Source organism: Neophocaena asiaeorientalis, unplaced genomic scaffold, assembly GCF_003031525.2.
Source record: "Neophocaena asiaeorientalis asiaeorientalis breed wild unplaced genomic scaffold, Neophocaena_asiaeorientalis_V1.1 scaffold324, whole genome shotgun sequence".
In the NCBI taxonomy this organism is placed as follows: domain Eukaryota; kingdom Metazoa; phylum Chordata; class Mammalia; order Artiodactyla; family Phocoenidae; genus Neophocaena; species Neophocaena asiaeorientalis.
Genome location: NW_020172458.1, coordinates 105,233 through 117,757, shown reverse-complemented (window position 1 = coordinate 117,757; position 12,525 = coordinate 105,233). Strand labels below are relative to the sequence as shown.

The following is a 12,525-nucleotide window of genomic DNA, read 5'->3' as shown; positions in this document are numbered from 1 at the left end:
ATTTTTTTTTTTTTTTTTTTTGGCCAGTTACAAACATCTGATTTCTCCTACACTCGCATAAGAGTCAAGGGGGACAAAGGGACTGTTGAGAAGATTCTACCCAATGAATTTCTACCCAATGAAATACTTATACTCAATTTACTTTCTTTGCTAGATTTCTATTGGCATGCTTGAGTGATAAACACTATTCTGATTTTATAGAGCTGACCTTTTACCTGAGAGGCCAGACAACCTCAAAAAATGGTCAGTTTACTCAAAAGCACAATAGAGGTACCAGAGCACCAAAAGGGAGAGGTTTTTTTGGTTTCAGCTTTTTTTTTTTTAACCCTCAAAAAGGTTTCAATGTTAACTTATAAATGGTTAGCATCTTAATAGAAGACCTGAAAACTTAATTTCCCCTTTTTGTAAATTAATAGCAAACCTGTAAGCTCTGCGAGAATTGCTCGGACAGAAAGCCCACGAGTAAACGTAAAGCCGTGAGCCCGATATGCTGTGATCAGATGGTCTGTGGGGTTTATGCCGGCCTCCAGGCCCACACAACAAGCTTCCTGCATTCAAGGAAGAAGCGGCAATGAGTCAGTACAGTACACCATTTCTAGTTAAAAGGTTTCCTAGACTATTATGAAACATTTGGCCCAGTAGAACTCTTCATTAATAACAGCAAGTACCTCTACTTTTCACCAGAAAGAGAGTAGAGGGTAAGGCCCAAGCCAGAGCCATAAACTGGCAATGCACAGATACATTTCTTTTAAGCCTGTATGGTGATTTGAAAACATCCTGAATCAAAAGTGAACATTAAAATATTGGGGAATTTCATATGAAAATAGAGACGTCTGTCTTCTCTCGAAGACATCAGCAACAGGAAGCGTTAGCCCCATATTTCCACATGGCACCAACTGGCTGGACTACCAGCCAGTTATGACTACCCCTGCGGGTGGGCCCCGTCTGTTCCACTTCACCACTAGTCCCTGTCACCTTTCTCGATACTTCATACAGCTGGCAGCCTTCACTCATGTATTCTACCTAACTGGTCCCTGGTAGGCATTTGATTTCATAAACCTTGGCCTAAACCTACAAAACAAAAAACAAAACAAAAACCCTTCCCCCAAAAGTATACTCAGTACACGTGATCATAATGCTATAAAGGCACAGGAAGTCAGCAATATGATACATGAGTCAATTCTTTAGCATAAGCTTCCTAGCAGGTCTCAGCATTCTCATGTTTATTCTAAAATACCAGCCTCAAATCCTTCAGACAGATAAAGCAGGGTAAAAGCCAATAAACACACGCCATACTTCAATTCCTAAGTAACACAGTTTTATTACAAAACTACCACCCACCTGACCGTCACACAAGTGACAGAAACCACGAATAATTTTCTGTTTGTATAGCTGATCTGCTTTTAACTCCATTCGACGAACAGTCTGCATCATCCTGTAGTATTTGAGCCCATCCTCCCTGGTGAGCACCGTAGTGACAGGAGGGCCCTCTTCCAGCCGGTGAAGATCACATTTCTGAAATGGAATCAGACAGTTATCTCTCAGTCACTACAACGTAAACACTGCCAACCCACTCTAAGATCTAACTCGAAATATTTAAATCGAAAACCAGCAAATACTGAACTTGAAAACCAGCAGGCGAGCACATCAGAAATGCTGCATATTGCTTCTGATTCCTTCATAAAACTGTGCAATGAGATGGGGTTTTGGAGAAAGGAAGTCTTTCTAAGATGACTTTCACTGAAAACCCATAGAAGTCAACTGAGTTACAGGTTCAAAGACAAACTTTCAAAGAAGCATTCTAAGAATCTTCTTATTCAAACATGTTACCAAACTACATTTCAAGTCTTAGAGTAGGTCTTCAATCTTTTTAGCTTGCTCTCCTGCTCCAAAGTACCAAAAACCTGCTACATAAAAGGAGTAAATTCTAATTTTTGCTAACTTCTCTGAATCTTCGATTCTAGAACATTTGGAATAAAATGGTGAAAAGCATAAATATCAAAATGCTCTACTGCAGAGGTAAAACTATATATCAAAGTGTACCTGTGGAAAAAAATTTAACACGAAGCAAAACACCTCTTACCTTAATTTCAAATGTAGCATCATTTGCAAAATTACGGGATGCCACCAGCACTCTGCTTGCCTTGAAAAATCAAAATATACAAGTATATCAGTGTTTTTTATTGTCGGTTATTTTTGAGTTATTATTCTTATTAATCAGTTATCAGGATGCAGTCCTAGAACTCTAAGAGCCCTAACACATTCATGGGCTTATCTTCCATTCTGTTCACTGTGTTGGGATCTTGTCCTCCAAAAGGAATCCATGCTTTGGCCAAAGAAACATGATGGTACCCCCATCTAAAGGCAAACTGCAGAAACCCGTCTATATAGTCACTTTGTTTTCAAAGAAATCACAGTGAAAATATAATGAAGTTAATGGCCAAATTGAAGAGACCAGATAATCTGTGGGGTATGTTTATGCTATTCTTAGTCATAACCACATACGTTGAGCAAGCTAATGCTTTAGTTTCAGAATAGTTCTTCAAATAAAACTATGATTCAACTCCTATTTCAGGCAAATCACTTCTCTATGAAACGGTACTATAAGAAAAATATTTTAAACTACACAAAGCATGAGATAGACACCTTAGTGAGAAATGTACAAGACAAAAGAAAAGATACTTAGCATTCCCTGACTTAAAAAAAACAAAAAGATTTGAGGGATCTTTTATGATTCGAAGAGCACCAGAAGGAAGATGTTCTCTACAACTCCCTTCCTTTTTTTTTGAAATAATAAATGCTTCTCGAGAGGGCAGACAGCAGAAGCAAGAACAACTACAATCCTGCAGCCTGTGGAACAAAAACCACATCCACAGAAGGACAGACAAGATGAAAAGGCAGAGGGCTATATACCAGATGAAGGAACAACATAAAACCCCAGAAAAACAACTAATTGAAGTGGAGATAGGCAACCTTCCAGAAAAAGAATTCAGAATAATGATAGTGAAGATGATCCAGGACCTTGGGAAAAGAATGCAGGCGAACACAGAGAAGATGCAAGAAGTGTTTAACAAAGACCTAGAAAAATTACAGAACAAACAAACAGAGATGAACAATACAATAACTGAAATGAAGACAACACTAGAAAGAATCAATAGCAGAATAACTGAGGCAGAAGAACGGATAAGTGACCTGGAAGACAGAATGGTGGAATTCACGGCTGCGGAACAGACTAAAGAAAAAAGAACGAAAAGAAATGAAGTGATCAAGGGATCAATCCAAGAAAAAGATATAACAATTATAAATATACATGCACCCAACATAGGAGCACCTCAATACATAAGGCAACTGCTAACAACTGCAACAGCTATAAAAGAGGAAATCGACAGGAACACAACTAGTATCGTATATAACGCATGTATGTGGAACCTAGAAAAATGGTACAGATGAACCAGTTTGCAGGGCAGAAGTTGAGACACAGATGTAGAGAACAAACGTATGGACACCAACGGGGGAAAGCCGCGGTGGGGTGGGGATGGTGGTGTGATGAATTGGGCGATTGGGATTCACAGGTATACACTGATGTGTATAAAACTGATGACTAATAAGAACCTGCTGTATAAAAAAATAAAAATAAAATTCAAAATTTTTTAAAAATAAAATAAAAGCTTCTCATTTATTACTGGGAAAAAACCAGATTAGCCAGCTGTTTCTTCAGTGGGTGAAATTCTGACAAAAATCCCTCTTTCTGAGGTTGATCTGTTGTTAGATCAAGCAAGGTGACCTATGTGCAACTTGGACCATTGCTTAGGCTCAAAACAGATCTCGGAGCTGGTGTCATTGACTCATGCCATTTGGTGTGCAGGCTGGTGGCATCTGAGTTTTAACCTCAATTCCTATTGCTACAGAATTCCTATTCTGAGGCTTAGAGGGGCAGGCCTCTGACTGCACTGTTGCCATTTGAGTTGAGGGGGTGGGACCTGCAATGAGTTTTCAGTGAAGCTTTTCTCTCAGTGCTGATGAGATTCATGCTACCTGAGTTGCCCAAAGCCATAGAGCACTTAACTGTTGGGGCTGGGGTACAAACCCAGTAAATCTCGCTCCAAGGTCTGTGTCACCTCACCTTAAGCACCTCACCCCCACGAGCTGCCTCCTCAAACCCGCACGGCCGCCGAAGAATCCTAGTGCTCCCTCTTTTTTTTTTTTGGCCACGCCGCACAGCATGTGGGATGTTAGTTCCCCAACCAGGGATCAAACCTGCACCCCCTGCATTGGAATCACAGAGTCTTAACCATTGAACCGCCATGGAAATCCCCAGTGCTCCCTTGTTGATGTTCAGGTGGCTGTCACTGTTTGGTGGGGGGGGGGAGGGGCACGAGTAAAAAGCTGCCAGAAATGTTTCCTTTTCACTCTGCTCACAGCAACAGTACTCTATGTGATGGCTAAGGTCCAGGTTAGACCACAAACATTTAATCAGTTAGGAGGACTGTACTACTTTAGCCACATTCTGCCACGTCACGCATACGTAAACCAATATGACTTCTTCTCATGCAGACTTGAAGAGCATTCTTCAGACCCCACAAAAAGTACTTTTGATATGTTCATACAGTGTGTTACCTTACCATCCAACCTGTAGCAATGGTCTTGATCTTGGTGAGAAGGGATAAGGTTGATCTGCTAAGTGTACAAGCCAACAGGCAGAAAGCTGTTATCTAGTGATGTCTTCACCCATCAATATACCATTATCCAATAAAGCCAACAAAAACCATGACATTGCTGGAGAAAAAAAGTTGAACTGCTAGAGACAAATGCTTCAGTTAAGTTAGAGATTGAGAGAGTCCAATACATCTAAGAATAAGTGAAGAAAATTGAGAAATTTGGGAAGAAGTAAAGTTGAGAAGTATGAGGTGACAAACAAAACGTTATGTTCGGCAATCATGAAATGGATATGTTATTTTTGACAGTTAAATTGTTTTGGGGGGCTAGAAATATATATATCTTGTCTTGCAAAATAAATCTCCAGATACAACTACAGAAACTGCATTTTGGAGACTGAAAACTAACGACCAAACCAGTCAAGCAACAGTAACCAAGGAAAGGAAAAATTCTCTTTCTCCATCCTAAATTCCCAACAAGAAACAATGACAGTTCTACATAATAAAGAGCAAGAAGGTAAGGTCAAAGATTTTGACTGTCAGAAAGCTACTTAGATACTTTCTCCCATTTCATTACTATGAATCTCAAAAGTAGTAAGATTCACTGATACAATGGGTGAAAGGAGCCACATTAAGCGAAAGTTAAGCTAAAAGTCATATCAGAAGTGGGGGGGGGGGGCCTTTCTCACCTTCTGAGATGGCCCCACACTCTGTGGAGTGTGTCTCTCTCTAAATAAATCCACTTCTTACCTATCACTTTGTCTCTCACTGAATTCTTTCTGCGATGAGACATCAAGAACCTGAGCTTCGGGGCTTCCCCGGTGGCACAGTGGTTAGGAATCTGCCTGCCAGTGCAGGGGACACGGGTTTGAGCCCTGGCCCGGGAAGATCCCACATGCCACAAGAAACTAAGCCCATGCGCCACAACTACTGAGCCTGTGCTCTAGAGCCCACGAGCCACAACTACTGAGCCCGTGTGCCACAACCACTGAAGCCCGTGCGCCTAGAGCCCGTGCTCCGCAACAAGAGAAGCCACCACAGTGAGAAGCCTGCGCACCACAACGAAGAGTAGCCCCCGCTCACTGCAACTGGAGAAAGCCCACGCGCAGCAACGAAGACCCAACGCAGCCAAAAGTAATAAACAAATAAAATAAATAAAAATAAAACAAAACAAAAAAGTGTGAGGGAGATTCGGATCAAGATGGTGGAGGAGTAGGACGTGGAGCTCACCTTCTCCCACAAGTATCAATACACCAAAAATACATCTACGTGTGGAACGGTTCTCACAGAACATCTACTGAGCTCTGCCAGAAGACCTCAGACACCCAAGAGGGCAAGAAAATCTCCACATAACTGGGTAGGACAAAAGAAAAAAGAAAAAAAAGAAGGCAATCAGGACGGGAGCTGCGCCCCTGGGAGGGAGCTGTGAAAAAGAAAAGGTTTCCACACCCTGAGAAGTCCCCTCACTGGTGGAGATATCACCCAGGACAGAGGTGGAGCTGCGGAACCTCGGAGGAGAGTGCAGCAACTGGTCTGCGGAAAGCAAAGCGGAGAGAGACCTACACAGACGGTTGGTACCACGACCTTGCACTCCCCAGCTTGAGAAGCTCCTCCACTGGGCTGGGCAAGGGCTGGGTGCTGAGGTTTGGGCTTCGGAGGTCAGACCCAGGGAGAGGACTGGAGTTGGCTACGTGGAGACGACAGCCTGAGGGGGCTGGAGTGCGGTGCACTATAAATGAGGGAATACGGGAAGAAGCTTGGGCCCGCCAGAAAGGCAAGGGGCCATTGTTGGGGGGTGCCCGAAGAGAGAGGTGGGACCGCCATAGGAGCTTCTTTCTCCGGGCGTGCACTCTCAGGCAGCAGGGCACCACCTACACGAGCTCCGGGGGGCGGACTCGAGCCGCCACTGCCATCTCGGACTCCAGAGGCGGATGCAGACCACTGCAGCTGCCAAGGGTCCCGTGACTGGGCACCCACCACTGCCCCCACCCTCCCCGGGAGCACAGGCGGGCCACGCACCTGCACATCCCCTATCAAGGAGATAACGACCAGCACACGCAGAGCAAAGAGACGGCAAGAATCCAAACCAAAAACAGCCCTCATGCCAAAAAAATATTCAACCCACACAAACTACGCAGGGAGGCACCTGCATATAAGTAGCCCTCCAAGACTACAGTAGATAACTGTTTCTCCTAAATTCAGAGGGTAAGAAAAATATAAGCAAAATGAACAAGCAGAGGAACTACTCTCAGTTAAAAGGCCAAGAAAATTCCCCTGAAGGAACAAACAATGAAACTAGGGTTTCAGTCTAGTAGATACCGAGTTCAAAAAGGAGATAATGAAAAAAAAAAAAAAAAGGAGATAATGAAAATACTGAAGGACTTAAGAAAGGCTATCGACAGAAATGCAGGGTACTGTAAAAATAAACTAGAAAGAGGAGCCAAGAAAAATTAGAAACTTCATTTGCTGAGATGAAAGCTGAGCTAAAGGCTATGAATAGCAGAATGAATAATGCAGAAGAAAGAATAAGTGACCTCGAAAGTAGAATAGTGGAAATTACCCAATCAAAACAGCAGACAGAAAGGCAAGTGAAAAAAAATGAAAGCAATATAAGAGACCTATGGGATAATATAAAGTGTGCCAATCTACGCATAATAGGGATTCCAGAAGGAGAAGAAAGAGAAAAGGGGACTGAAAATGTACTTGAAGAAATTATGACTGAAAACTTCCCAAGCCTAAAGAAGGAAGCAGATATCCAGATACAGGAAGCACAGAGGGTCCCAACAAGATGAACCAAACAGACCTACACCAAGACATTTTATTATAATAAAATGGCAAAAGTTAAAGAGAGGATTTTAAAGGCAGCAAGTGAAAAACAAAGTGTTAGTTACAAGGGAATCCCCCTAAGGCTATCGGCTGATTTCTCTACAGAAATGCTGCAGGCCAGAAGGGAGTGGCAAAATATATTCAAGCCTTGAAAGGGAAACATCTGAAACCTAGAATACGCTACCCAGCAAGATGATCATTTAGAATAGAAGAAATAAAGAATTTCTCAGACACGCAAAAACTAAAAGAATTCAGCAATACTAAACCTACCCTAAAAGAAATACTCCAAGTTCTTCTCTATATAGAAAAGAAGATATAGGAAGGAGGAAGTCACAATTGGAAAGTAAATCACTTAAATTAGCCACTATACAGATCAAAACAAAAAAAACTATTTGTGAAAGTGATGATAAACACAAGGAACAGCAGAAGGATAAACATGAAGATGTAATCAAAAGCACATCAAGGGCTTCCCTGGTGGCTCAGTGGTTGAGAGTCTGCCTGCCAATGCAGGGGACGCGGGCTCGCCCCGGTCCGGGAAGATCCCACATGCCGCGGAGCGGCTGGGCCCGTGAGCCATGGCCGCTGAGCCTGCGCGTCCGGTGCCCGTGCTCCGCAACGGGAGAGGCCACAACAGTGAGAGGCCTGCGTACCGCAAAAAAAAAAAAAAAGACATCAAAATCATAAGATGTGGGGAAGGAGAGTGACAAAATGTACATTTGTTTTTTTAGAATGCATTTGAGCCTATATGACTACCAGTCTAAAGCAAACATACAGGAAGGGGTTCACATACTTGAAAAACCGAGCAACCGCAAGTGAAAAACATACAATAGATTCACAAAAACCAGAAAGAAAACACAAGCATAAAGTAAAAGGAAATCCTCAAACCACAAAAAGAAAGGAACAAAGAGAAAACATAGAATAAACTGGAAAACAAGGTTTAAAATGGCAATGAATACATATGTATCAATAATTACCTTAAATGTCAGTAATGCTCCAATCAAAAGAGAGTGGCAGACTGGATTAAAAAAAACCAAGAGCCTAAAATATGTTGCCTACAAGACACCCACTTTAGGGCAAAGGACACACAAAGATTGAAAGTGAGGGAATGCAAACGGAAATGACAAGAAAGCGGGGGTTGCAATACTCATATCAGACAAAATAGACTTTAAAACAAATAGCATAAAGAAAGATAAAGAACACTATATAATGATTTTACACCCGTCAACATATATGAACCTAATATAGGAGCACCCAAATACATAAAACAAATACTAACAGACATAAAGGGAGAAATTGACCGGAATACAGTACTGGTAGGAGCCTTTAACACCCCACTCATATCAATGGACAGAACTTCCATACAGAGAATCAATAAGGCAACAGAGATCCTAAATGATAATAACAACGTTTAACACAGGTAGCACCTACTATGTACCAGGCGCTACCGGGAAAGGTTTACATATTTGTCACTCGTTTAAGCCTCACCGTCTCTCATCCTCATTTAAAAAAAAAAAAAAAAACAACCCCCCGGGGTAAGTACTCTCATCTCCATGTTAGAGATGAGGAAACTGAGCACGGGGATCTTGAAGAAAAAACAAAAACCTCCTACTCAAGGTCACAGGGCTAGTAACTGGTGAAACTGAAGTGTGAATGGAGCCACTCTGTCTCCGGATTCCCGGTCAAGAGGAAGATTTAAAATGAGTGGGCTGGGAAGAGGCGGTCAGCTGGAGACTCGAGGAATCCCAAAGCCCCCTTCTCTGTCGGAGGTAAACGAACGGGCCCTCCCAGAGCGCACCGACCAGGCCGGCACCGGGAGCCGCGCCTGACCTCCACACGGACCTTGAAAAGCTCCCCCTCCCTCAGTCGGCGCCCGAGGGCCAAGCCACCGCTCCCCTCGCGGCCAGGAGCGGAGCGCACGACGTGGAGGCAGGACAAAGGCCCGCGGCTCCACAAGGCCCGGCCCGCCCGGCCCACTCAGCCCGCTCGTCCTGCCCTCTGGCGTCCTCCGGCCTCGGACCCACTCGCGCCCCACCCCGGGTCGCTCACGCCACCTCACCGGCTTCTGGGCGACGCCCGACAACACGCGGGAGACGGCGGCGAGCATCTTCCTCATGGAGTGCGGGCAGTGGCGGCAGCGGCGACTCCCAACGACCCAAGCAGCGCGGCCCAGGTGCCTCCAAGTCTCCTTCAGGTTCCCGGAGCGGACGTTACCACTTCACGCCAGCACGACGCGACGGAGACGACGTCATGCGCTTCGCCGGGCCGCGGGCCAACCAGAACGGCTCCCAGGGCGTGCCCCGCCCACCTGAGGCCCGCGGCCGCCCATTGGGTGTCAGAGCCAGAGGGCGAGGCTGAGGGATCTTTCCGTCACCGAGCAGCCGGCAGGTGAGGCGCCGGAGACCTGAGGGTGCCTACGTGGGAAAGTGAGGCTACACCTCCAGGCCCCGCGGGAAAAGGACCTTCTTGGATTTTGCACCCCGGCTGAGCCAGGCACGATCGTGCAAGGCCAATCCTACTGAGCGTCCAGCCCTGCCGGTGCCGCAACTTTGAAACCTTTGCTCAATACACAAGATGGTGAAGATTAATATGCCTGGGGGAGGCCAAAAGACAGAACACCTGGTTTCTATAAATGGTTCTGCCGCTAACTTTTCTTTTAGAGATCATGTGACAGTTGTAAGTCTTCCCTATCTGCTGTGAGCTAGGATTTGATGAAATAAAATTCATATTTTAAGGCAAGACAAGAAAAATTTAAACAAACTGTTTTTACTCTGCCCGTTTGGGCCTCCTGCCTCCCCTCTCGTGTGCATTGTGCATCTGCATTTATGCATTAACCCGAACTCCCTAATGGCAGAAATACCTGCTCAACTATAAACATGATTTTTTCTTTTTCTAGCGCCAGCCATGTAACCCCTTTGAAGATAACATTCCTTTCTCAATCCTGTAAGGGATCACGATGACCCACCATTCACCTTGGATGTGCATACATCTTTGGTGAACTTTATGTACAATGCCAATATACCATTTCTCTTAAAGATAGCGACGGGTACAGAACAGACCAGGCCACATGACCTGGGGAGATACGGGGCCACAGCTAATGGAAGTTCTTAGCTTAAATACTTACATATGACCTTATTACTGTCACTAGCTATATTGTTTATATCCTGCCTATTTTACAAAATGATTGTTTCTTGCATTACCAGATGTGTGACTGAGCCTGTGATAAAAATAACAATGACTAAGTGACTTGAAATGATTCACCAAATATTGATACATAGTTCTCTTAAGATCAATGATGGTAATAGCGTAACTCTAGCTATGGGAAGAAGCAACAAGAGGGAACCATTTCCTGAACCATAACAGACCAGTAAGACAGGCGGTCCAGAGGCTTTGGGCTACTGTCAACAGGGCCTAATCCACTAATAGCACATGGAGAGTCCTATCAATGAAATCCTGGCCTTACCTGGGAATGAGCATTCCTAGTGTTGTGGGCCAAATTGGTCATGAAATGCCTCCCAAACCTTGGTCTAAATTAAGACCGAAAGGGAAGGGTTTGTAAAATAAAGAATGTTGCCCACCATCCAGTTCTACAAGAATCAAGTTGTGAGCCGCTGCAGTCACTGACCTAAAATATACCCTAAAAGGAATTCATGGTGAAGAACAAGATGAGGCATTTTTGTGCTTTGGGAAAACTGGCAGAACTGGCCCTCAGGTAGTTCGATATTTTCAGGGGAAAATTTTATGAACCCAGTTTCTTGCATCTTCCCATACTTGGAAAAGCACTAAAACCATTAACTAAGATCTGTCTTCCCTCATGAACATCAGTAACCTTCTACCAAGATGTGTGTTTGACTGCACGTACCCCTTCTCTAAAATCACAGACATACTGGCCTCCCTGCCCCCTAACCTCTTCAGAACAGTTCTGAGCTCTCTGAGAGGCTGTCTCCCAGGTTATAATCCTCAGGTTGGCTCAAATGAAATTTTCCATTTCTTTCTTAGGTTGACTATTGATTAATTTTTTCCTCATTATAAAATAAGTGTCATGGGGATGTAATATAGAGCATATGTGAAAGTTGCTAAGAGAATAGATCTCTTAAAAAGTTGTTATCACGACAAAAAATGTGTAATTATGTATAGTCATGGATGTTAACTAGACTTACTGTGATAATTTCACAATATCTACAAATATTGAATCATTATGTTGTACACCTGTAACTAATATAGTATGTCAATTATACCTCAATAAAAAAAGATCCACTTCATTTCTTAAAGGAAAATAAACTTTGACAGTCTCTATAATAATGTAAAAAAAAAAAGAAGAAGAAGAAGGAAAAGAAGAGAGGAGGGTTTCAGAGCTTGGGTAGAACTGGAGATGAGGACTCTTCTCTCTCCAGCACTCCGGCCTGGCCAGTTTATGACCGGCTTCTCTGGGTGAAGCCGGAGGATTTAGATTGGGGATCTTGAAATATGCCTTTTGACCTTTCCTTTACAAAGCACCCTAAAAATTCTCAATCAAGCTGAACTTTAGAGCAAACCATGGTCCTTACCATGCCTTGGGCTTTCTTGGTAGGAGCCATCCCCCCAGTGGATGACTTAGAAAAATCATATATACAAGTCATAAAAGTCAATGAATATTTGAGTGTTTTTGATGTGCTAGGCTCCATGCTGTGGGAAGGATTATTTTTTTATTTTTTTGGCCGTGCTGCGTGGCTTGTGGAATCTTAGTTCCCTGAACAGGGATCGAATCCAGGCCCTCAGCAGTGAAAGCACAGAGTCCTAACCACTAGACCACCAGGGAATTCCCTGTCGGAAGGATTATGGCTAGGGGCTCTTCTGACTTCCGAACCACAAAAATGTTTTCCATAACCATAACACAAAATGGAATACAAATGGAGACAAAATGCAACAAATGAATTTAACCATATACGAAGTTGTGGACCTAACCCCCCAGGGAATGACCTGAACAACACAGTAATAAAGCCAGCAAAAAAGAACTGCCCAAAAAAGGCTTAAATTGTTTTCTGTTATCAGTGTCATTGTTATTGGA

At 43.6% G+C, this 12,525-nt stretch overlaps 1 protein-coding gene across 1 annotated transcript in view; it reads right to left on the bottom strand.

Annotated features, from left to right (window-relative positions):
• Positions 1–9,733, bottom strand: part of PDHA1 (pyruvate dehydrogenase E1 subunit alpha 1) — an 18,764-nt gene extending 9,031 nt beyond the window's left edge. The window contains exons 1-4 of the mRNA XM_024737995.1: positions 9,538–9,733; positions 2,084–2,143; positions 1,342–1,515; positions 422–548 (exon numbers count right to left, since the gene is read on the bottom strand). Coding sequence (XP_024593763.1) covers positions 422–548; positions 1,342–1,515; positions 2,084–2,143; positions 9,538–9,594 — 418 coding nt within the window. The 5' untranslated portion in view covers positions 9,595–9,733. The remainder of the gene's footprint in view (positions 1–421; positions 549–1,341; positions 1,516–2,083; positions 2,144–9,537) is intronic.
• Positions 9,734–12,525: the final 2,792 nt, after the last annotated feature.